The 25,470-nt window shown below is 36.3% G+C and overlaps 1 protein-coding gene and 1 pseudogene across 10 annotated transcripts in view; both read right to left on the bottom strand.

Annotated features, from left to right (window-relative positions):
• Nucleotides 1–25,470, bottom strand: part of DLG1 (discs large MAGUK scaffold protein 1) — a 285,749-nt gene that overhangs the window by 16,642 nt on the left and 243,637 nt on the right. For all 10 annotated transcript variants that reach the window (XM_047874935.1, XM_047874936.1, XM_047874938.1 and 7 more), the window contains 4 exons: nucleotides 19,799–19,840; nucleotides 17,130–17,180; nucleotides 16,142–16,243; nucleotides 15,725–15,897 (listed from right to left, as the gene is read on the bottom strand). In XM_047874935.1, coding sequence (XP_047730891.1) covers nucleotides 15,725–15,897; nucleotides 16,142–16,243; nucleotides 17,130–17,180; nucleotides 19,799–19,840 — 368 coding nt within the window. The remainder of the gene's footprint in view (nucleotides 1–15,724; nucleotides 15,898–16,141; nucleotides 16,244–17,129; nucleotides 17,181–19,798; nucleotides 19,841–25,470) is intronic.
• On the bottom strand, nucleotides 723–823 carry LOC125175844 (uncharacterized; annotated as a pseudogene).

Genomic DNA, 25,470 nt, shown 5'->3' with positions numbered 1-25,470 from the left:
GCAACAATGATTTCAGGAGTAGTTTCCTTAGTGCCCATTACCCATTTAGCCCACGCCCCCCCACAACCCCTCCCATAACCTTCAGTTTGTTCTCCATATTTATTAGTCTTCTCCGTTTTGTTCCCCTCCCTGTTTTTATATTATTTTTGTTTCCCTCCCCTTATGTTCATCTGTTTTGTCTCTTAAAGTCCTCATATGAGTGAAGTCATGATTTTTGTCTCTAATTTGACTTAGCATAATACCCTCCAGTTCCACGTAGTTGCAAATGGCAAGATTTCATTCTTTTTGATTGCCAAGTAATACTCCATTGCACGCACGCGCGCGCGCACACACACACACACATATATATATATGTACATATATATATATATATATAGCACATCTTCTTTATCCATTCATTCATCGATGGACATTTGGGCTCTTTCCATACTTTGGCTACTGTTGATAGTACTGCTATAAACATGGGGGTGCACGTGTCCCTTCAAAACAGCACATCTGTATCTCTTGGATAAATGCCTAGTAGTGCAATTGCTGGGTCGCAGGGTAGCTCTATTTTTAGTTTTTTGAGGAACCTCCATACTGTTTTCCAGAGTGGCTGCACCAGCTTGGATTCCCACTTATTTTATTCTTTATGTTATAATTAGTTATAAACATTTAAACATTCAAATTATCCCAGACTTGGCCACTTGGGGGCTCCACAGGCTGGCTTCTGTGTCTTTTTGACATATCCATATTATTCTTTGTGTGATATCCTTGAGCAGGAGCCATGCTAACCTTCTCTGGATACTTCTAATTTTAGTATATGTGCAGCCAAAGTGAGCACCACATCTTAATTTTATATACGGATAACCTTACTCTAGTTTTTTTTTTTTTAATATATTAAATTTATTGTCCAATTGGTTTCCATACATCACCCAGTGCTCATCCCAAAAGGTGCCCTCCTCAATACCCATCATCCACCCTCTCCTCCCTCCCACCCCCCATCAACCCTCAGTTTGTTCTCAGTTTTTAACAGTCTCTTATGCTTTGGCTCTCTCCCAGTCTAACCTCATTTTTTTTTTTTCCTTCCCCTCCCCCATGGGTTCCGGTTAAGTTTCTCAGGATCCACATAAGAGTGAAACCATATGGTATCTGTCTTTTTCTGTATGGCTTATTTCACTTAGCATCACACTCCAGTTCCATCCACGTTGCTACAAAAGGCCATATTTCATTTTTTCTCATTGCCACATAGTATTCCATTGTGTATATAAACCACAATTTCTTTATCCATTCATCAGTTGATGGACATTTAGGCTCTTTCCATAATTTGGCTATTGTTGAGAGTGCTGCTATGAACATTGGGGTACAAGTGCCCCTATGCATCAGTACTCCTGTATCCCTTGGATAAATTCCTAGCAGTGCTATTGCTGGGTCATAGGATAGGTCTATTTTTAATTTTCTGAGGAACCTCCACACTGCTTTCCAGAGCGGCTGCACCAATTTGCATGCCCACCAACAGTGCAAGAGGGTTCCTGTTTCTCCACATCCTCTCCAGCATCTATAGTCTCCTGATTTGTTCATTTTGGCCACTCTGACTGGCGTGAGGTGATACCTGAGTGTGGTTTTGATTTGTATTTCCCTGATAAGGAGCGACGCTGAACATCTTTTCATGTGCCTGTTGGCCATCCGGATGTCTTCTTTAGAGAAGTGTCTATTCATGTTTTCTGCCCATTTCTTCACTGGGTTATTTGTTTTTCGGGTGTGGAGTTTGGGGAGCTCTTTATAGATTTTGGATACTAGCCCTTTGTCCGATATGTCATTTGCAAATATCTTTTCCCATTCCGTTGGTTGCCTTTTAGTTTTGTTGGTTGTTTCCTTTGCTGTGCAGAAGCTTTTTATCTTCATAAGGTCCCAGTAATTCACTTTTGCTTTTAATTCCCTTGCCTTTGGGGATGTGTCGAGGAAGAGATTGCTACGGCTGAGGTCAGAGAGGTCTTTTCCTGCTTTCTCCTCTAAGGTTTTGATGGTTTCCTGTCTCACATTCAGGTCCTTTATCCATTTTGAGTTTATTTTTGTGAATGGTGTGAGAAAGTGGTCTAGTTTCAACCTTCTGCATGTTGCTGTCCAGTTCTCCCAGCACCATTTGTTAAAGAGGCTGTCTTTTTTCCATTGGATTTTCTTTCCTGCTTTGTCAAAGATGAGTTGGCCATACGTTTGTGGGTCTAGTTCTGGGGTTTCTATTCTATTCCATTGGTCTATGTGTCTGTTTTTGTGCCAGTACCATGCTGTCTTGATGATGACAGCTTTGTAGTAGAGGCTAAAGTCTGGGGTTGTGATGCCTCCTGCTTTGGTCTTCTTCTTCAAAATTACTTTGCCTATTCGGGGCCTTTTGTGGTTCCATATGAATTTTAGGATTGCTTGTTCTAGTTTCGAGAAGAATGCTGGTGCAATTTTGATTGGGATTGCATTGAATGTGTAGATAGCTTTGGGTAGTATTGGCATTTTGACAATATTTATTCTTCCAATCCATGAGCAGGGAATGTCTTTCCATTTCTTTAAATCTTCTTCAATTACCTTCATAAGCTTTCTATAGTTTTCAGCATACAAATCCTTTACATGTTTGGTTAGATTTATTCCTAGGTATTTTATGCTTCTTGGTGCAATTGTGAATGGGATCAGTTTCTTTATTTGTCTTTCTGTTGCTTCATTGTTAGTGTATAAGAATGCAACTGATTTCTGTACATTGATTTTGTATCCTGCAACTTTGCTGAATTCATGTATCAGTTCTAGCAGACTTTTGGTGGAGTCTATCGGATTTTCCATGTATAATATCATGTCATCTGCAAAAAGCGAAAGCCTGACTTCATCTTTGCCAATTTTGATGCCTTTGATTTCCTTTTGTTGTCTGATTGCTGATGCTAGAACTTCCAGCACTATGTTAAACAACAGCGGTGAGAGTGGGCATCCCTGGCGTGTTCCTGATCTCAGGGAAAAAGCTCTCAGTTTTTCCCTGTTGAGGATGATGTTAGCTGTGGGCTTTTCATAAATGGCTTTTATGATCTTTAAGTATGTTCCTTCTATCCCGACTTTCTCAAGGGTTTTTATTAAAAGGGTGCTGGATTTTGTCAAAGGCCTTTTCTGCATCGATTGACAGGATCATATGGTTCTTCTCTCTTTTTTTGTTAATGTGATGTATCACGTTGATTGATTTGCGAATGTTGAACCAGCCCTGCATCCCAGGAATGAATCCCACTTGATCATGGTGAATAATTCTTTTTATATGCCATTGAATTCGATTTGCTAGTATCTTATTGAGAATTTTTGCATCCATATTCATCAGGGATATTGGCCTGTAGTTCTCTTTTTTTACTGGGTCTCTGTCTGGCTCAGGAATCAAAGTAATACTGGCTTTATAGAATGAGTCTGGAAGTTTTCCTTCCCTTTCTATTTCTTGGAATAGCTTGAGAACGAAAGGTATTATCTCTGCTTTAAACGTCTGGTAGAACTCCCCTGGGAAGCCATCTGGTCCTGGACTCTTATTTGTTGGGAGATTTTTGATAACCGATTCAATTTCTTCACTGGTTATGGGTCTGTTCAAGCTTTCTATTTCCTCCTGATTGAGTTTTGGAAGAGTGTGGGTGTTCAGGAATTTGTCCATTTCTTCCAGGTTGTCCAATTTGTTGGCATATAATTTTCCATAGTATTGCCTGATAACTGTTTGTATCTCTGAGGGATTGGTTGTAATAATTCCATTTTCATTCATGATTTTATCTATTTGGGTCATCTCCCTTTTCTTTTTGAGAAGCCTGGCTAGAGGTTTGTCAATTTTGTTTATTTTTTCAAAAAACCAACTCTTGGTTTCGTTGATCTGCTCTACAGTTTTTTTAGTTTCTATATTGTTTATTTCTGCTCTGATCTTTATTATTTCTCTTCTTCTGCTGGGCTTAGGCTGCCTTTGCTGTTCTGCTTCTAGTTCCTTTAGGTGTGCTGTTAGATTTTGTATTTGGGATTTTTCTTGTTTCTTGAGATAGGCCTGGATTGCATTGTATTTTCCTCTCAGGACTGCCTTCGCTGCGTCCCAAAGCGTTTGGATTGTTGTATTTTCATTTTCGTTTGTTTCCATATATTTTTTAATTTCTTCTCTAATTGCCTGGTTGACCCACTCATTCGTTAGTAGGGTGTTCTTTAACCTCCATACTTTTGGAGGTTTTCCAGACTTTTTTCTGTGGTTGATTTCAAGGTTCACAGCATTGTGGTCTGAAAGTATGCATGGTATAATTTCAATTCTTGTAAACTTATGAAGGGCTGTTTTGTGACCCAGTATATGATCTATCTTGGAGAATGTTCCATGTGCACTCAAGAAGAAAGTATATTCTGTTGCTTTGGGATGCAGAGTTCTAAATAGATCTGTCAAGTCCATCTGATCCAATGTCTCATTCAGGGCCCTTGTTTCTTTATTGACCGTGTGTCTAGATGATCTATCCATTTCTGTAAGTGGGGTGTTAAAGTCCCCTGCAATTACCACATTCTTCTCAATAAGGTTGCTTATGTTTATGAGTAATTGTTTTATATATTTGGGGGCTCCGGTATTCGGCGCATAGACATTTATAATTGTTAGCTCTTCCTGATGGATAGACCCTGTAACTATTATATAATGTCCTTCTTCATCTCTTGTTACAGCCTTTAATTTAAAGTCTAGTTTGTCTGATATAAGTATGGCTACTCCAGCTTTCTTTTGGCTTCCAGTCGCATGATAAATCATTCTCCATCCCCTCACTCTCAATCTAAAGGTGTCCTCAGGTCTAAAATGAGTCTCTTGTAGACAGCAAATAGATGGGTCTTGCTTTTTTATCCATTCTGATACTCTATGTCTTTTGGTTGGCGCATTTAATCCATTTACATTCAGTGTTATTATAGAAAGATATGGGTTTAGAGTCACTGTGATGTCTGTATGTTTTATGCTTGTAGTGATGTCTCTGGGACTTTGTCTCACAGGGTCCCCCTTAGGATCTCTTGTAGGGCTGGTTTAGTGGTGACAAATTCCTTCAGTTTTTGTTTGTTTGGGAAGACCTTTATCTCTCCTTCTATTCTAAATGACAGACTTGCTGGATAAAGGATTCTCGGCTGCATATTTTTTATGTCTAGCACCCTGAAAATCTCGTGCCAATTCTTTCTGGCCTGCCAAGTTTCAAAAGAGAGATCAGTCACGAGTCTTATAGGTCTCCCTTTATATGTGAGGGCACGTTTACCCCTTGCTGCTTTCAGAATTTTCTCTTTATCCTTGTATTTTGCCAGTTTCACTATGATATGTCGTGCAGAAGATCGATTCAAGTTACGTCTGAAGGGAGTTCTCTGTGCCTCTTGGATTTCAATGCCTTTTTCCTTCCCCAGTTCAGGGAAGTTCTCAGCTATTATTTCTTCAAGTACCCCTTCAGCACCTTTCCCTCTTTCTTCCTCCTCTGGGATACCAATTATGCGTCTATTATTTCTTTTTAGTGTATCACTTAGTTCTCTAATTTCCCCCTCATACTCCTGGATTTTTTTATCTTTTTCTAAGCTTCCTCTTTTTCCATAACTTTATCTTCTAGTTCACCTATTCTCTCCTCTGCCTCTTCAATCCGAGCCGTCATTTCCATTTTGTTTTGCATTTTGTTTAAAGCGTTTTTCAGCTCCTCGTGACTGTTCCTTAGTCCCTTGATCTCTGTAGCAAGAGATTCTCTGCTGTCCTCTACACTGTTTTCAAGCCCAGCGATTAATTTTATGACTATTATTCTAAATTCACTTTCTGTTATATTATTTAAATCCTTTTTGATCAGCTCATTAGCTGTTGTTATTTCCTGGAGATTCTTCTGAGGGGAATTCTTCCGCTTGGTCATTTTGGATAGTCCCTGGCGTGGTGAGGACCTGCAGGGCACTTCCCCTGTGCTGTGGTGTATAACTGGAGTTGGTGGGCGGGGCCGCAGTCCGACCTGATGTCTGCCCCCAGCCCACCGCTGGGGCCACAGTCAGACTGGTGTGTGCCTTCTCTTCCCTTCTCCTAGGGGCGGGATTCACTGTGGGGTGGCGTGGCCCGTCTGGGCTACTTGCACACTGCCAGGCTGGTGATGCTGGGGATCTGGTGTATTAGCTGGGGTGGGTAGGCAAGGTGCACGGGGGCAGGAGGGGCAGGCTTAGCTCGCTTCTCCTTAAGTGATCCACTTCAGGAGGGGCCCTGTGGCAACGGGAGGGAGTCAGATCCGCTGCCGGAGGTTTGGCTCCGCAGAAGCACAGAGTTGGGTGTTTGCGCGGAGCGAGCAAGTTCCCTGGCAGGAACTGGTTCTCTTTGGGATTTAGGCTGGGGGATGGGCGGGGGAGATGGCGCTGGCGAGCGCCTTTGTTCCCCACCAAACTGAGCTCTGTCGTCCGGGGGCTCAGCAGCTCTCCCTCCCTTTGTCCTCCAGCCTTTCCGCTTTCCGAGCAGAGCTGTTAACTTATGACCTCCCAGACGCTAAGTCGCGCTTGCTGTCGGAACACAGTCCGTCAGGCCTCTCCGCTTTTGCAAGCCAGACTCGGGGGCTCTGCTTGGCCGGCGAGCCGCCCCTCCGCCCCGGCTCCCTCTGGCCAGTTCGTGGAGCGCGCTTGGCTCCGGCGACTCCGTTCTGCTAATCCTCTGGTGGTTTTCTGGGTTATTTAGGCAGGTGTAGGTGGAATCTAAGTGATCAGCAGGATGCGCGGTGAGCCCAGCGTCCTCCTACGCCGCCATTTTCCTCTGTCTTGACCCTACTCTAGTTTTTTTTAAGTGACTTTCATTTTATAATTGTCTTTAATTTTGTAATACTTTATAATTTATTTTACAAAATAAATTTTATGATAGATTTTGAATGGTTTCCCAGGTATACTACTATCTGAAAATCTAGCTAGTTTTACTTTCCCCCCAATTCTATGCCTCTAATTGACTTCTCTGGTCTAACAGCATTGACTAATGCCTCAAGTACAATGAATACCTTGGGTACAATGTTGAATAGTAGTGGAGATAACAGACATCCTTGCTTTGTTCTTCAACATAATGGAATTTCCTCATATTTTGCCTTGTATTTTTCCCATTAAATATTTAAAAGAATATGTATCCATCCATTCATCCATCTAAGTCTCTATTTACAGCTTTTAAAAATTTATTTATCTCTACACCCCACGTGGGACTTGAACTCATGACCTGGAAATCAAGAGTCACATGCTCTTTTGACTGAGTCAGCCAAGTGCCCCATCTCCTTTTCTTTTTTAAAAGTAACACCAATCTCTGTGTTTTTAAGTTTTTCTTCCCCCTGGTAAGGTACTGAATTCTACCAAAAGATTTTTAGGCATCTGGAAATTTTTGATTTTTCTCTTTAGATCTGTGGTAGATTATATTGATGAATTTTCTAACTTTGAGCTGACCTTAAATTTCTTTAAGGTCATAACCATTTATTTGGTTATGGGTCATAACCCATTTGGTTATGGTGTATTAGTTTTGCAACGTGCTATGGGATTCTGTTTCCTAAAATATTTAATGTTTTTGCATTAGTATTTGTGATATTGGTTTATGATTTTTTCTGTCTCTAGCTGGCTTAGATATCAATATTATACTTGCTTCATAAAAAGAATGCTCTTGAACAGTTTGTAGAGCTTTAGAACAGTCTAACCTTTGGGATTAGATAGAATTCTCCTGTGAAGCCATCTGTGCCTGGTGCTCTTTGTGGGTGGGGTAGTTCCTTGATAAAGTGCTCTATTTCTTCTAAAGAAAGCTTTCCATTTCTGACAGGTCAATTTTGGTATACCATAGTTTTCTAAAAAAATTTCCATTGCAACCAAGTTTTTCCCCCCTCATGTTTCTTTATTTTGACAGAGAGAGAAATAGAGACTGATCAGGGGAGGGGCAGAGAAAGAGGGAGACAGAATCTCAAGCAGGTTCTTCACTGTCAGCACAGAGCCTGATGCGGGGCTTGAACTCACGAACTGTGAGATCATGACCTGAGCTAAAATCAAGAGTCGGACGCTTAACCAACTGAGCCACCGAGGTGCCCTGCAACCAAGTTTGAAATTTATTTATATACAAACACCTGCATGGCTCAGTTGGTCCAACTCTTGGTTTTGGCTCAGGTCATTATCTCATGGTTTCATGAGTTTGAGCCCCACATCAGGCTCTGTGCTGGCAGTGCAAAACCTACTTGGGATTTTCTCTCTCTCCCTCTCTGTCTCTGCCCCTCCACCACTTGTGCTTTCTCTGTCTCTCAAAATATACAAACTTAAAAAAATATTATTTATATACAGATATAGAAAGTAGTCTTGTGATTTCCTCTTATTTCAATGGTATGTTCCCTTGTCATTTCCTGTTTCTATTACTTGTTATTTTTCTTCTTAAAAAATTCAGGTCAACTCATGGTTTGTCTATTGTGTTAACTTTTTCTAGATTTTCTACTTTTCTATTTTCTACCTTAAATTCTTAAAAAAATTTTTATTAATTACTTTTATTGTAAAAAAGAATATATGTGAGTTGACAATTCAGAAAGGATATAGTAGGGGTGTATGGGTGAGCATGGGCTCAGTCAGTTAAGTGTCCCATTCTTGATCTCAGCTCAGGTCATGATCTCAATTCGTGAGAACCACTGGTCTGCTTTCTGTTATTAGAGATTATCGTTGTATGAACGTATGTTCTCTTTTCTCCAGAAGTGGATCATATGGTAGGTGTATGTTTAAACTCTTTTTCAAAGTGGTTGTATGTTTTTATTTTCTCACCCAGCAAAGTCTATGAGAGTTCTGATTGCTCTATAGCTCTGTCAAAGCTTGGTAATTCTGATGGGTGTGTAGTGGCACCTAATTATGGTTTCAATTTGCATTTCCCTAATGACTGATTATGATGGATGTCTTTTCATGTTTTTATTGGCCACTTGTATATCTTCTTTAGAGAAATGTCTTTTTAAATACTTTGCCCATTAGAAAACTTTTTTATATACTAGATTGAAGAGTAGTAATTATGAAAAAGTAACTAAAATGTATGAGGAGACTAAAGGAAGACAGGGGTTACTTTGGTTAAATTTGTTTGTAAAAATTCAACTTGGAATGTTCTTTCCCTCCAGATGCAGGGGAGGGTCTGTTACATATGGGAGTTTTATCTCCTGTTTTCAGGAAGAAAAGGGGAAATCATTGTGCCTTTCTTACACCTGTTGTTTTTCAAGTGCCTTTAGCTGAAAATAGTCAATATATCAAACTGGCGTATTTTGGGGTGGCATATTCTGAGCCCACTCTAAGCCCTGTGTCACCCTTGGTCTCACTCTGGGGAACTCAGGTGGGCTTTAGAGTTGGTGTACAAGGTGATGGTAACAGCCTGTGGTGGGGTGTGAGGAAGTCAAAATGTGCACAAGAGTAAAACCAACTCAAAACTCTACCTTTGTACCAATGGTTACCAGAGGGGAGGTGGGTATGTGGGTGGGTGAAATAGGTGAGGGGATTAAAGAGCACACTTACCACAATGAGCATGGAGTAATATATGGAATTGCTGAATTACCATATTGTACACCTGAAGCTAATATAACACTGTATGTTATCAATACTGGAATTAAAATAAAAAACTTAATAAAAATAAATAACATAAAAAAAGAAAACTTTTTTAAAATTCGAGGGGGGGGAAGGGGAAAGAGGGAACAGGGGAAAGGGGGAGAGGGGCAGAGGGGGGGAGAGGGAGAGGGTGGGGAGACAGAAAGGGGGGGAGAGAGAGACGGGGGGGGGGAGAGAGAGAGAGATAGACAGATAGACAGCAGCGAAGGGGCAGGGAGAAGAGACAGAATCCCAAGGAGGCTCGGGCCTTATCAGCACAGAGCCTGACATGAAGCTTGACCCTACCAACAGTGAGATCATGACCTGAGCTGAAACTGAGAATCTGATTCTCAACTGACTGAGCCACCAAGGTGCCCCAATAGTTTGCCCATTTTTAAATTGGGTTGTCTTTATTATTGTAAGAGTTCTTTACATATTCCGGATAAAAGTCTTTCATGAGATGAAAATATATGTATGATTTGAAAGTATTTTCTCCTACTATATGACTTGTCTTTTTATTCCTTTAACAGTGTTTTTTAGGAGCAGAAATTTTAATTTCGATGAAATCCAATTTGTCATTATTTTCTTTTATGGATTGTGTTTTTGCTATACTATCTTAGAAACCTTTGCCAAAACCAGTCATTAAGATTCTTCTCCAATGTTTTCTTCAACAAGGTTTATAGTTTTAGGGTTTACATTTATAATCTATTTTTAGTTAATTTTTGTATATGATATGAGGCATGGCTAGTCAATTGCTCCAGCACCATTTACTGAAAAGACAATCCCTTTCTCCACTGATCTGCTGTTGTACTTTTGTCCACAGTTGCCCATATATACATGGGTCCATTTAAGAATTCTCTAGTATGTCCTGATGTACTTGTATGTCTTCATGCCACTACCACAGTATCTTGATTACTGTATTTTTATAAGTCTCAAAACACGCAGTGTGAGTCCTTCATCTTGGATTTTTTTCGAAGTTGTTTTGGCTATTCTAGATTTTTGCATTTCCTATAAGCTTTACAATTAGCATGTTATTTTCTACAAAAAGATCTGCTTAGAATTTTTTATTAAAATGTTTTTTTTTTTTTTTTTTTTTTTTTTTTTTTCAACGTTTATTTATTTTTGGGACAGAGAGAGACAGAGCATGAACGGGGGAGGGGCAGAGAGAGAGGGAGACACAGAATCGGAAACAGGTTCCAGGCTCCGAGCCATCAGCCCAGAGCCCGACGCGGGGCTCGAACTCACGGACCGTGAGATCGTGACCTGGCTGAAGTCGGACGCTTAACCGACTGCGCCACCCAGGCGCCCCTAAAATGTTTTTAATGTTTATTTATTTTTGACAGAGAGAGAGAGAGAGAGAGAGAGAGAGAGAGAGAGAGAGAGAGAATATGAACCTGAAGCAGGCTCCAGGCTCTTAGCTGTCAGCACAGAGCCTGATGTGGGGCCTTGAACCAACCACCCACAAATCATGATCTAAGCTGAAGTCGGAGGCTTAACCAACTGAGCCATCCAGATGCCCCTACTCAGATTTTGATTGGAGTTGTACTGAGTCTACAAGCTCAACTTAGAGGTAACTGACATCTACATAATATGAAGTCTTAGAAACCATGAACATAGTGTATTTCTCCACTTATTTAGGTCTTTAATTCTCTCAGCAATGCTTTGTGGTTCTTAGTGTACTGATCTATAAATCTTGTGTCAGATTTATTTCTAAGTATTTAATATTTTTTGAGACTACTATAAGTAATGTTTTTCACAATTTCAACTTACGTGTGGTTTAAGTATATAGGATTTGTATAATGAATGATACTGTACCCTTCATTCTTGCTCAACTTATTTTTTAAAAATGTTTATTTTTGAGAGAGAGAGAGTGTGCATGCATGTGTGAGCAGGGGAGGGGGCGGGGAGAGAGAGAGAGAATGAATCTTAAGCAGGCTCCTAGCAGTCAGGGCAGCGCATGACAGGGGGCTTGAACCCACGAACTGTGAGATCATGACCTGAGCTTAAATCAAGGGTTGGACACTTAACTGACTGAGCCACCCAGGCATCCTTGTTGCTAAACTTACAAATTCTAGTAGTTTTTTGGGGGTAAATTCTATCAGACTTTTTACATAGACCATCACGTCATCTGTAAATGAACACAATTTTACTTCTTCCTCTCCAAACTGAAAAACTTTTATTTCTTCTTTTGACTTATTGCGCAGGCTAGGACTTGTAGCATAATGCTGAAAACAAGTGGTAAAAATAGATATCCTTGATATGTTTCTGATGGGTGTTGGATTTTGTCAAATGCTTTTCTTTAACTCTAGAGATAATTTTATGATTTTCCTTTTTTAGGAAAAAAAGGAACCATGAGTTCCTTTTTAATGTGGTGAGTTACACTAACTGATTTTCTAGTATTTACCTTCTATTCACTGCATAAATCCTACTTGGCAGTGGCATATTATCCTTTTTATATATTAAGATTCAACTTGCTAAAATTTTGCTTAGCATTTCTGTAGATGTGTTCCTAAGAAATATTGGTCTGTAGTTTTTTTGTGTTTTCAGATTTAGAAATTTAGGTAATGTTGGACTCACAGAACGAATTGGACAGTACTCCCTCTTTTTAAATTTTATGGTAAAAATGGGTATGAATTCTTCCTTAAATGTTTGGTAGAATTTATTAGTGAAGCCACATGGAACTGGCGATTTTTGTGTGTGTGACTTTTAAATGTAAATCAATCTCTTTAGAGCATATATGACTATTCAAATGGTATATTTCTTAAGTAAGCTTAAGTAGTTTATTTCTTTCAAGGAATTTATCCATTTCTTTTTTTTTTTAATTTTTAAATATTTATTTATTTCTGAGACAGAGAGAGACACAGCATCAGTGGGGGAGGGGCAGAGAGAGGGAGACACAGAATCAGAAGCAGCCTCCAGGCTCTGAGTTGTCAGCACACAGCCTGATACGGGGCTCCAACTCACAAACTGTGAGATCATGACCTGAGCTGAAGTTCGTCGCTCAACCGACTGAGCCACCCAGGCATCCCTGAATTATCCATTTCAACTAAATTGTTGAACTGAGTGGTATAAAGTTGTTCCTAATATTCTTTGATTTTCCTTTTAATATTTATAAATTGTCATCTCTCCCATTTGTTTTTTTCTTTTATACACCAGTGTTTATTATTATTATTCTTTAAGCAAGATAGTATAATATAGTGTTTTTAGTTTAGTTTTAATTTTGTGAGATGGTTTTATTTTTTTAATTTTTTTAATATATGAAATTTATTGTCAAACTGGTTTCCATACAACACCCAGTGCTCATCCCAAAAGATGCCCTCTTCAATACCCATCACCTACCCTCCCCTCCCTCCCACGCCCCATCAACCCTCAGTTTGTTCTCAGTCTTTAAGAGTCTCTTATGCTTTGGCTCTCTCTCACTTTAACCTCTCTCTCTCTTTTTTTTTTCCTTCCCCTCCCCCATGGGTTTCTGTTAAGTTTCTCAGGATCCACATAAGAGTGAAACCATATGGTATCTGTCTTTCTCTGTATGGCTTATTTCACTTAGCATCACACTCTCCGATTCCATCCACGTTGCTACAAAGGGCCATATTTCATTCTTTCTCATTGCCACGTAGTACTCCATTGTGTATATAAACCACAATTTCTTTATCCATTCATCAGTTGATGGACATTTAGGCTCTTTCCATATCTTGGCTATTGTTGAGAGTGCTGCTATAAACATTGGGGTACAAGTGCCCCTATGCATCAGTACTCCTGTATCCCTTGATCTCTCCCATTTCTGATATTGATAATTTGTCTTTTCTCTTTTACTGATCAGATTAAACATTTATTAATGACTCTGATCTTCTCAAAGAACCAATTTTGGGTTTCATCAATTGGGTTTCATTGATTATTGCTTTTTGTTTTCTTTTTCTGTTTTCCTCTATTATTTTTATTATTTCCTTCCTTCTGCCTATCATATAATTTTTGTTTTTATTTTTACTATGCCCTCCCTTTCTCTCTTTCTAGTCTTTTACTTATTCTTATTTATTTACTTATTCTTATTTATTTTTGTTTGGAAAAGTTTTTAAGGCTGTGAATTTTCTTGTGATCACTTTTAAATGTATCCCATGGATTCTGATATGTACTGTTTTCGTTATTAAGAAAACTTATAATTTCATTTTGTATTTTCTCTTTCATGTAATAGTTAACAGATAGTTTTAAAATTTCTAGTTGGGTGGGCCTTACTGTTTTTGATTTTCTCATCATTTATAGCTTTACTGCATTGTGATCAGAGCAGAACTTGTAATATTCTTACTTTATGGAACTTTCTAATATTTTCTTCTCTACATGGCTTGCACAAGAAATAGCTTGCTGTGACTTGGTGTTTACTTTTCCGTTTGTCAGTAATTTGAAGTTTGGACATTATCTTTCAGTTAGGGTGAGGATGTGGTTTTTTACATTTTTAAAAAATTTAGAAGAAATATAACATCATGAATAAAGCTAAAGCTATAATTTTCTTCCCTTTCCTCCCAAAGGAAAACCAGTGAATAGTGGCTTATGTATATTCCTGAAATACGTGTGTATGATTCCCATCCATGTTTTTATGTTTACCAAGCATGTATCCATAAACCATATAGGCTGTTTCATGTTATTTTAAAATTTATGTAGATAGTATCATACTGTATGTCTTCTTTGCAACTTCACAGTCATCATTATATTTTGAGATTTATTAATGTAGTTACACCTCACTAGTGAATATTCTAGTTTATTCACTCTAGCTGTTGTATCCCACTGCATAAATAAGTTAACTATCCGTTTTCCTTTTTTTTAATTATTAAAAAAATTTTTTATGCTTATTTATTTTTGAGAGAGAGAGTGAGAGCAAGCAGGGAGGGGCAGAGAAAGGGGGAGACACAAAATCTGAAGTAGGCTTCAGGCTCTGAGCTGTCAGCACAAAGCCCAACATGGAGCTTAAACTCACAGACTGTGAGATCATGACCTGAGTCAAAGTCAGTCGCTTAACCTAGTGAGCCACCCAGGCACCTCACCTCACCATTTCCCTTTGTTGATTCCAATTTTTCACTATTATAAAGAGCTATGAACATTCTTATACATAATCATCATAAGTAAATTTCTACTTAGATACCAAGAAGTGTATTTTTGAGTCACAGGGTACAAGCATTTATTTAGGTATTGCCAAACTCTTCTCAAAAGAAGTTCTGTTAATTTATAACCCACTAAAAATATCTAAGATTTCTATTTTCCCAAATTCTTGGCATCACTGGACATTTCCATTTAAAAAATTTTAAAAACTAATCAGAGTTAACCAAGCCTCTTATAAAAAAGAGTAGTATTTACGGATGGAAAACTGAGATGCTGAATTACTGCTTTATGTTTTACAGGTATTCCATTACCGAGTCTTAAACCACTAATTTTAAAGGTATAAAATAATTTCTTGATGTTTACTTTCTAGGTCCAAATAGTAATTTGAGCATAGCAGTTTGTCTGGAATACACGGTTTTGGCTTTACCATAAAACTGCTTTAACTCAATGTTAATACATCATCAGACTACATCATCATCTGAAGGATGCTCTCAGAAAATCTGTGCTGTTACAGAGCTGCTGAGCATTTTTTAAACTGTTGTTAATTAAATATGACTATTCGGGAGAAATTTTTATTTCGTCTTAGTACAAGAACAACTATACTTAAACATCTGGTTCATTGTTATTAATGAACATTGCTAGTCTTAGTTCTTTAATTATGCTAGACGTTTGGAAAGCTATTGCCAAGTACAAGGTCTATGTATAGCAAATGTATAGGACCTTATAAGAACAACCTCCCTTAGATTCATGTTACCATTTCTGTCCTCATTTTCTTTGTTGATCTTCCTTATCTACTGTCTGTATTTTTCTAAGTCATCTAAAATTAAGTATTTAGTTGAATTCATAATATTAAAATGATCAATGCTACAATATTTAGCCTATACTTTTTCAAAAATATGAATTAAAAGTTTCTATCCCATCATTCTTTTATACTGTCAAAGGCACATCTGATTAGAAACTATATTCTGGAATTGCTCTGGTACGTTTTTTTTTAAAGTTTTTATTTTTAAGTAATCTCTACTTCTAACATAGGGCTTGAACTTATAACCCTGAGATCAAGAGTCACCTGCTTTACCGACTGAGCCAGCCAGGTGCCCATGGTGCTTACCTTTTCTGCTACTTCCCGCACAGACTGGACACTTGTTCCATACAGATGGTTATTATACTGGCCAGCTTCAATAAATTTATGCTCCTGGATATCTTTTTCCATCTGCTCTCTTGAAGTCACAAAATGATAATCTCTTCCATCTACCTCATAGTCTCGTTTTGGTCTAGTTGTATCTTCAATAGAAAATAACTTGAAGTGTTTAGTATTAACAAACATAACAAATCTATTTTCTGCTTAAATAATGTTTTGTTAAGTTTAACACAACAGCGATTAATTGAAACTTAAAAAGGGACAATAATATGGAGGAATAACGGATAACTTAGTATAAACCATTAAAAATGGTAATGTTTGCTTTTACGACACATGGTGACAAAATGTTAAGAACAATAATTAAGGATATTTATGTGGCTTACTTACGAGGAACACACGATCCAAATTTGTCAGGAAATTCAGAGATCAAGTCATCATTTATCCTGTCTTTCATAGGTCCCAATATGATCACTGGTCGAGTATAATTAACTGTAAAGATAAACTGCACGTTAAAAGGAATAAACACTCAACAAAAATCAATGTATTTCACCGGAGAATAAAAATATCTTTAAATGTTATAAAGAATATTTTTTTCTTTCTCCATCAATGATGCTGAACTTGCTAGTTTATACACTTTTCAGATCTTAAACTTAAGTTAATCTCCCATTAGAAGTCATAAACTTGGCAATTCAACCAAGTTAAATTCAGAATTTAGCAGATAGTGTTTCTCTACAATGCTAGTATCATCTCATTACAAATGAGAAAACACCAGTTTAGTGTTTTCTGATCCTTTCTGAAGTAGGAATTGTTAGGAAGCAGATCAAAGAAGGGCAAAAAAGAAACTGGGTGTAAGAAGTGATATAATTACAGGAGTGATCTAGAAAGATGATTTAATAGAAGTGGATTATACCTTACACTGGATTGTAAAGGATTATGCTAAAAGCAGGGAGATTGATAGGATCAGAATTATGGTAGGAGGGATGAAAAGAAGGTCATAAATAAGGAAGATAATGAGAGAAGGATAAATAGGACCTAGAAACTGACTGGACAAGGGAGATGAAAACAGAGAAAGATCAAAGATGTTTACAAAATTTTGAACAAGGGTCACTGAAGGACAGTGACACTATCATAAACACTGGAAAGAAGCTGCTTAGAAAATAAAATAGCAATATAAAACAGCTAATACAAAATGACTAAATTCTAACACTGTAAACTAAACCACACTTCACAAGATACATATAGCAAATTTCTATATTTATAGAAAAAAATATAGCAAAATTCTAATAAACATTATTTTGAGGTGTAAGTTAGACCTATTTTCCAAAGTAAGAAGTATATTTTTCTATTAGATTATAAATCAACAGACTTCACAAACCTTCTTGTTGATTCACTGGCTCATAAGATAAGACATATTCTTCTTGACCACCTATTAGAAAGTTAAAATACAGATGAGAAAATCTATTAAGATAACTAATGCTAATTTAATTTGTCATACATAACATATAAATTACTGGCACTTTCCTGAGAAAACAGCAAAGATGTACTTTGTGAATTATTTCCAGCAAGATTTAGTTAAAAAAAAAAAAAAGAAAAAAAAAAAGAAAAAAAAAGTGGAAAATTATAAAGTCATAAGTTTGATAAATGTAAAAAACAAAATATAAATGTGCTATTTAACAACTACTTTTCTGTTATTCTGTGTTTTAAACTATCATTAGATCTATTTAAAATCTTATTTGTGATGTCAAGCATGTGACATTAATTTTTATTCAGAAGCTGAGAACTAATAAGTCTCTTAAAGATTAACTTTTTAAAGAACAGTTCTACATATATATGCATATTTATGCAATTTACTGCTATTAAGAATATGTTGTTCTTTTGGTCCCACCAGATACAATATTTAACAGGATATATTTATTTTTTTATAGTTATGATTATAATAAAAAATTTAATATAAAGGTAAAACTATAGTCACTATTTTACTGGTAAAAAAAATTCACTAATTGTTCTAATAATTCATTTATTCAATTAAAAATATAACATTTATGGGGCACCTGGGTGGCTCAGTCAGTTAAGCATCTGACTTTGGCTCAGGTCATGATCTTGCAGTTTTTGGGTTCAAGCCCTGCATCAGGCTCTGTGCTGAAAGCTCGAAGCCTGGAGACTGCTTCTGATTCTGTGCCTCCTTCTTTCTGCCCCTACCCCACTCATGCTTGTGTCTCTCTCTCTCTCTCTCTCAGAAATAAACATTAAAAAATGAAAAAATAATATATATATAACATTTAAAGTGAGTTTAGTGGTGCCTGTGTGGCTCAGCTGGTTGAGTGTCCCAACTCTTGATTTTGGATCAGGTCATAATCCTGGGGTTGTGGGATCAAGCTCCATGTCTGGCTCCACGCTCTGTGTGGAGATGCTTAAGATGCCCTCCCTTTCTCTCCCTGCCCCTCTCCCATGCTATAATTTAAAAAAAAAAAAAAAAAAAAAAAAAAAAAAAAAAAAAAAAAGGAAAAACAATATTAAAACAAAAAAATGAGTTTAAAAAAGCTTTAGATAAGGGTACTCCCTTCTACTACTAGATGGGATGCTGCTCAATTCATGAATTGCTTAATAAAGCCAATTAAAAAAAAAGCCTACAAATTATATCTTCACTCAGCAAAATGAACTAAAGAGAGAGTTAAAAATTCCTGGGATTCTTAACACACACACACATGTATAGAAAACAAACTAGGAAGGACTGTTACTTCAAGCAGTTCAATAAAAACAATCAATGTTGTATAATATATTTGAGGATATTCCCCTTGATTATCAAGATTCTATAGCAACCTTTTCATTAAATTTGTCACTGGTTTATATCACATGTATGCAGCTGTAGAGCTTTTAAATTCATATACTGGCTTTAAAAGTATATTTCACTGCTTTAAAAGTGTATTTCACTGTTTTATCTATTATCATAATGTATAAAATACATACTTACAAGCTGCTTTTTAAAGTACTGTAAAACATGGTTTATATATTAGCAAAAACATGCAATTTGAATATTCCACACCTAACAATTCATGCAAATGGTGAGACAGACAGTATATACTTTCATTACCTCTTTTTAGACTAGAAAGCTACTCAACTGCTCTATGGTGAGTTCTGATTACACATTAATAAAACACTAATAAGAAATCACATTCTCATACCAAAAAAAAGAAAATTGTTATGTAACTATTATGCAAAAAATAACAACCAATGAAATGAATGAGGGTTAAAAGTATATATTGTCAACATGAAAAAATATCAGAGACTGATATTAACAGGATGGACCTTTTGAGCAGCCATACTCATCTGTAATCAAGATTACTTTCACATTAGACAGCAGTAAAAAAAAAAAAGTTAGAAAAGCAATTTTAATTTTTACGGTACCACAACTGATAAATTCATGCACTCCCCCTGTTACTCCCATGCCCAAATCTGTTAAAAAAACTTCACATGCTTGCATAGTTCACTTAACAATATGATACCAAGAATGTAACACAGTACACCAGAAAGAAATCAGTATTATTGTTTGAGCAACTGTTGAAAAATTTTCCTTCATCGTGTATGTTCACCAGACGCTGGTAATAAATAACTTAACCCAGAACAGTTAACCCAGAACTGGTGACAAAGAATAAAAAAGGACACAAAGCTAACAAAAATTTAGCATTACTTAAAAACATTTTAATGCTCATATTAAAAACAAAATTACTAAAGAAAATGGCAAAATAGAAGTTTATCCCTCATTTAACCAGATTTTTTTCTTGTAAAAGATACATACATGTAAGTGTACTGTGTATACAAATAGTACTGTTTGTAAAAAGGATTTTAGAATTTTGTAAATTTTTGGAAATTAGCTGTTGTACATACAGGACTTTATTTCTGAAGTACAGACTTTTACTTGGCTCTCCCTAATTTAAAAATATTACACATCTGATTTTGTTTTTAGAACACATCACTAAGGCAATAACTCCCAAAGGGTATGTATTACTTGTGATTACAAAAGAACAAGTAACTTAAAACACTTACGGTAACTACTTTCACTATCGCTGGCATTAGAAGTTATATGCTCTGAAATTGCAGGACAATGGAAAAAAACAAAGAAAAGTGTCATGAGTTTAAAAAAAGCAAATTATCAAGATAAACACAAGATGACATTACAAAATATGATATAAATCACATAATCAGTTTTAAAAGTCATTTTTGATTTTCCTTGAAAATTTTGTTTTTTTTCAAATAAATATGAATTAGGAAGGAAAAAAAACCCTGTAATTAAGGAAAATGCTCCATTTTTGTACAACACAGATTACAAACAAAATCTATGACAAATATCAAGTAGAATATGACAAAGAGGGCAAAGTGATCCTAGTCCAAATGTAGACACAGAACCCAAAAAGAGAAGAGACAAGTTGTATTTGACCAAACAGATGGCCATTTTAATGAAGGAATGTCTTAAAAAAGAAATGATCTTGCTTTTAGTTCAGCTTCTTTCTTGTTCCTGTAGAGAAATGAAAATCCATGTTTTTGAGATCATATAAAGCATTTTAGATGTCATAGATTCAGATGCCTCGAAAAAAAGTCAAATGGAAGGGAATTCTAGAAAGTAGGCTTGTATTTTAAAATAGACTAGTGTTTCTGAGAAATGCGGTTTTGATAAAACTGACAATGGCTGCTTTGCAATCAAAAGATAAAGCAAATACACCTACTCGCAAATTGCCTGGCCTCTCCTTAAAAGTGACCTCATTTCATAACTTGATTGTTCAGTAAACACCAGGCACTCTTCCCATGCAAATGTAATTTTGAATGTTCTCTACGTATCTCCCGTGAATAAAAAAAGAGTAATTTTATTTATAAAATTAAAAGACAAATTTTCCACAGGAGAGAGGGAAATCTAAATTTCTTATGTGAGGAAAGGGAAAACATTTTTAAAGGATAAGAAAAGAGCTGGAAGAGAAATATCTGCTGTATCATACCACGTAAAATCAAGATGCACTACTGAAAAGTTCAGAGAATGGTAGAATTTAAGACTTCAAATAAGATAACAGTTCTTGAACTACTGTCACATTGAAAATTACGTCTGTTATTCTAACCTGCAAAGACAAGGTATAATTTTCTTTCTTCCTTTTATAATTGCAATACAGTTGACATACAATGTTGTGTTAGTTTCAGGTACAAGGACATAACTTCCTTCTTATTATATATATTTTAAATACAGCAGGACATTAAAATTATAAGTAAAATCAAATAATATATGACAAGCATATGTAAAATGTTTTTTAAAAGTTTATATTTAAAAATTCCTTCTCTTGTAATACAAATCAAAACCACACTGAGATACCACCTCACACCAGTCAGAGTAGCTAAAATTAACAACTCAGGAAACAATAGATGCTGGCAAGTATGTGGAGAAATGGGAACCCTCTTGCACTGTTGGTGGGAATGCAAACTGGTGCAGCTGCTCTGGAAAGCAGTGTGGAGGTTCCTCAAAAAATTAAACATAGAACTACCCTATGACCCAGCAAGAGCACTACTAGAAATTTATTCAAAGGATACAGGACTGCTGATTCACAGGGGCACATGTACCCCAATGTCTACAGCAGCGCTTTCAACAATAACCAAATTATGGAAAGACCCTAAATGACCATCAACTGATGAATGGATAAAGATGATGTGGTTTATATATACAGTGGACTACTGCTTGGCAATGAGAAAGAATGAAATCATGCCATTTGCAGCAAAGTGGATCAAACTGGAAGGTGTTATGCTGAGTGAAATGAGTCAGCCAGAGAAAGAGATATCATATGTTTTCACTCATATGTGGATCCTGAGAAACTTAACAGAAGACCATGGGAGAAAGGAAGGGGAAAAAATAGTTACAAACAGTGAGGGAGGGAGGCAAACTGTAAGAGACTCTTAAATACAGAGAACAAACTGAGGGTTGACCAGAGAGTGGGGGGAGGGGAGAGGGGAAAATGGGTGATGGGCACTGAGTAGGGCACTTGTTGGAATGACCATTGGGTGTCGTATGTAAGTGATGAACCATGGGAATCTACCCCCAAAACCAAGAGCACACTTTACATGCTGTATGTTAGCCAATTTGACAATAAATTATATTAAAAAAATTTTCTTTCCTTGTTACCACATGTACTTCAAAACAATCATTTTAAATTGTATAACATTCTATTGAACTGATAAATCCTAATTTACCTTACTACTTATTACTTAGACATTTTAGTTTGCTTTAAGCTGTTTTCCATCAACATCAATAATTATTTTTACCTCTTGTCCTATTTCCCTAAATTCATTCCCAGAGTAGGAATGACACATCAAAAAAATCTTAAATTTATATTAGAATTGGTATTATACTGTACAATCTCTAATACGTAAAAGAAAGAAACATTAGTTACTGCAATGGAGTGAGCGAAAGATAGTAGGAGTAAAGAAGAAACAAAATTAAACATGAGTCTGACAATTATAGAAGTTGGGTAAATGAATACTTACAGGGTTAATTTTACTATTCTTCTATTACTGAATATATTTGACATGTTATATAGCAAAAAGTTAAAGTTACTACATATCTCTTTTCTGTCTTTTCTGGGGATTTCTCCTACTCATCTCAAATTCTCTAAGATTACCAATAGCCGTTAGGCAATGAAATTCTTCAAGTTCTTTCAAGTATCCTTTTATGTAACTCTACAATAAAATCTTGCTGTTCAAAGCATGGCTCGTGGAATAGCACCATCATCACTGCTTGAGAATTTATTAGAAAGGTAAAATGCTTTCTTCCTGATAACTAAAACTAGCATGCATATATATATATATATATATATATATATATATATATACACACACACATATATATATATATATTTTAGTTTTTATTTATTTTTGAGAGAGACAGAGAGACAGAGAGAGACAGAGTGCAAGTAGGGGAGGAACAGAAAGAGAGGTAGACAAAGAATCTGAAGCAGGCTCTGGGCTCTGAGTTGTCAGCACAGAGCCCGACGCACGAGCCGCAAGTTTATGACCTGAGCTGAATCAGATGCTTAACAGACTGAGCCACCCAGGCGCCCCTAAAAATTGTATTTTTAAAGGAACTTCATCACAAAAAGGTACTCACATGTCCAATAAACATATGAAAAGGTGTCCAGGTTTATTACTTATCAAGGAAATGCAAAATAAGCCACAATGGATATCCCTACCATACATCAGAATGGCTAAAATGAAAAAAAAAAAGATATGCCAAACACACAGAAGATATGTAGCAACTAGAACTCATACACTACTGGGGGTGGCAAAATTGGTACAGCCACTATGGAAAACTACTTGCAGTACCTACCAAAGCTGAACAGATGTATGTATCTATGACCCACCAATTCCTTTCCCAGGTATTTTCCCATCAGAAAGATATATATGTGTTGACCAACAGACATGTACAATATTGTTCAAAGCAACACTATTCCAAATAGCCCTAAATATATGTTTATTTACAAATTTGAGACAATAGGGGTGCCCCAGTGGCTCAGTTGGTTAAGTGTATGACTTCAGTTCAGGTTATGATCTCTTGGTTAGTGAGTCTGAGCCCTGCACTGGGATCTCTGCTGTCAGCACGAAGCCTACTTTGGATCCTCTGTCCAAAGAAAAACCCAGTGGTAGAGTTCTGGGGAATGAGTACTTTCATTCCCACCACACCCCATCCCTTCCTTGCTTGTGATCTCTTTCTCTCAAAACTACATAAACATTAAAAAAAAAACCTGAGATGATATATGTAGTTTCACATTTTACTTTTTTCATTCACATTATGAACATTTCCCCATGTCATATGTTTTAATATGATTTTCAATGGCTATACAATATTACAAAGTATAGACAATCATACTTCATTAACCACTTCCCAAATGTAAGACATTTTAGGATGGTTTCAAAAATCTTTTGACTGTAGTTTCTGAATAAAATTAAAATAAAGATCCTGATGTATAAACCTTTATCACCATCTCTGATTACATCTTTAGGATAAATTCCTTGAAGAGGAATTAGTAGGTCAAAAGACACGCTTTTTCAAATACACATAATTATAACATATTGAAAGTACTCATTCCCCAGAACTCTACCACTGGGTTTTTCTTTAAAAGAAATGTCTGTCAAGAAGATGGGTAAAAACTGTCATTTTGGATGCTTATTTCACTTGTTATTGTTTTAGCATTCTTCTCACGTCCCTTGTTCAGTTACCTAATGAAGAGAGAATCTATTTCTTAGTGATCTGTCAGAAATGTGTAGTGCAAAGATACGATCCCTTTGCCATACATGGTATAAATATATTCTTCTTCAAGTTTTAATTTTGATTTTGATGTTTGATGACCACAGCCATTTCAAATCTCCCTAAATCCAGTCTCACCTTTCTAATCAGACATCTTTTCCCGAGAATGTATCATATATGTCTTTTCTCTTTGCTCTAACTACTACACATCATCCATCTCAAGCAATACTCCCATTCTTACACTTATTCTTTACACAAATAAAAGTAATTCCGGTTTTGGCATCTAAGAGCTCTGCACAACTTTGCTGAAATGAGTCTTTGAGATGAGAAGAAAGGCTTCCCATTACATATCTCTTTCCTATGTGCCTGAGTTTTTGAGGCGTTCTACAAAATGGAAAGCTATAAAAATTGACCTTCATTTAAAAGGTACAAACCTTGTCTGAAACTGCATCATGATTTCACTTCTGAGCACCTTATACAGCCCCTCCTGAACTTATTTCCTTTTAGTATCTGTTAAAGGAATCTTACTTTTTTCTTTCTGACCTTTTCCAAAGTTGCCTTCTTAAAGCATACAAGCTGCACACATTTCTATTTCTAGCTTTTCACAAGCTATGATGATTTACTTGCATTCTCTCAGACTTCCATCATATTCTACTTAGTTCTGTTAGTCAAAATTAGGATTAGAAAGGCAAATTCTCTCATTCTTTCCTGTACTGTCAACAGGGCAAATCAATAATTTGATTCTCTTCTTTGTAAAATCATTTGAAGTTTATGTCTATGAAAAGTATTCTAGGTTATCACTTTTTTCTTTTTCTTCTTCAATTAAATACATTATTTTTCACAGGTTATGTAAAATTACATGTAGATGTACATCTTTCTCGATATTCAGTGTTATTCCACATTTCTTCAGTGGGTTTGTTTCTCTGAAATAATTTATGCCTTTTGTCCTCAGTCCCTTCATGAATCCTATTCCAACAAGTCCTGAATACCTATAGAGGTCACATTTATTTCTTCATACTAAAACCTCACAGGATTTTGCTTAAGTTTATTTCCTGTAGTCGGAACTTTAGAATACAGATTACTGAGGCTACAAATAACGTCCCTGACCACGCTTTTCCCAGAATTTTCTGTTGTGTAATAATGGGGACCTTGTTAGCTGCTAGTCATCTATTTCATGTGGTAACTGCCATCATATTGAGGTTTAGAATTTTACTCGTATTTTCCTGTCTCCCTCAGTTTTTTCCAAATAAAACCTTCTAGATTTGCTCATCAAGTTACCAGCTGAATAAATTATTTTAGTTTCTGTGAAATGAAGCACAAAACCTATTATTCAAGGGAATCTTAAGTTGCCATCCAGAAAATTAAACCCTTTTAGAAATGACATTGTCTCGTAATCAGTTACTGTTTTTCATTTATTTCTCTTCTCAAGTCCCAAACATCAAAA

Source organism: Prionailurus viverrinus, chromosome C2 (genome assembly GCF_022837055.1).
Source record: "Prionailurus viverrinus isolate Anna chromosome C2, UM_Priviv_1.0, whole genome shotgun sequence".
In the NCBI taxonomy this organism is placed as follows: Eukaryota; Metazoa; Chordata; class Mammalia; order Carnivora; family Felidae; genus Prionailurus; species Prionailurus viverrinus.
This window is presented reverse-complemented; position numbering and strand designations above follow the sequence as displayed.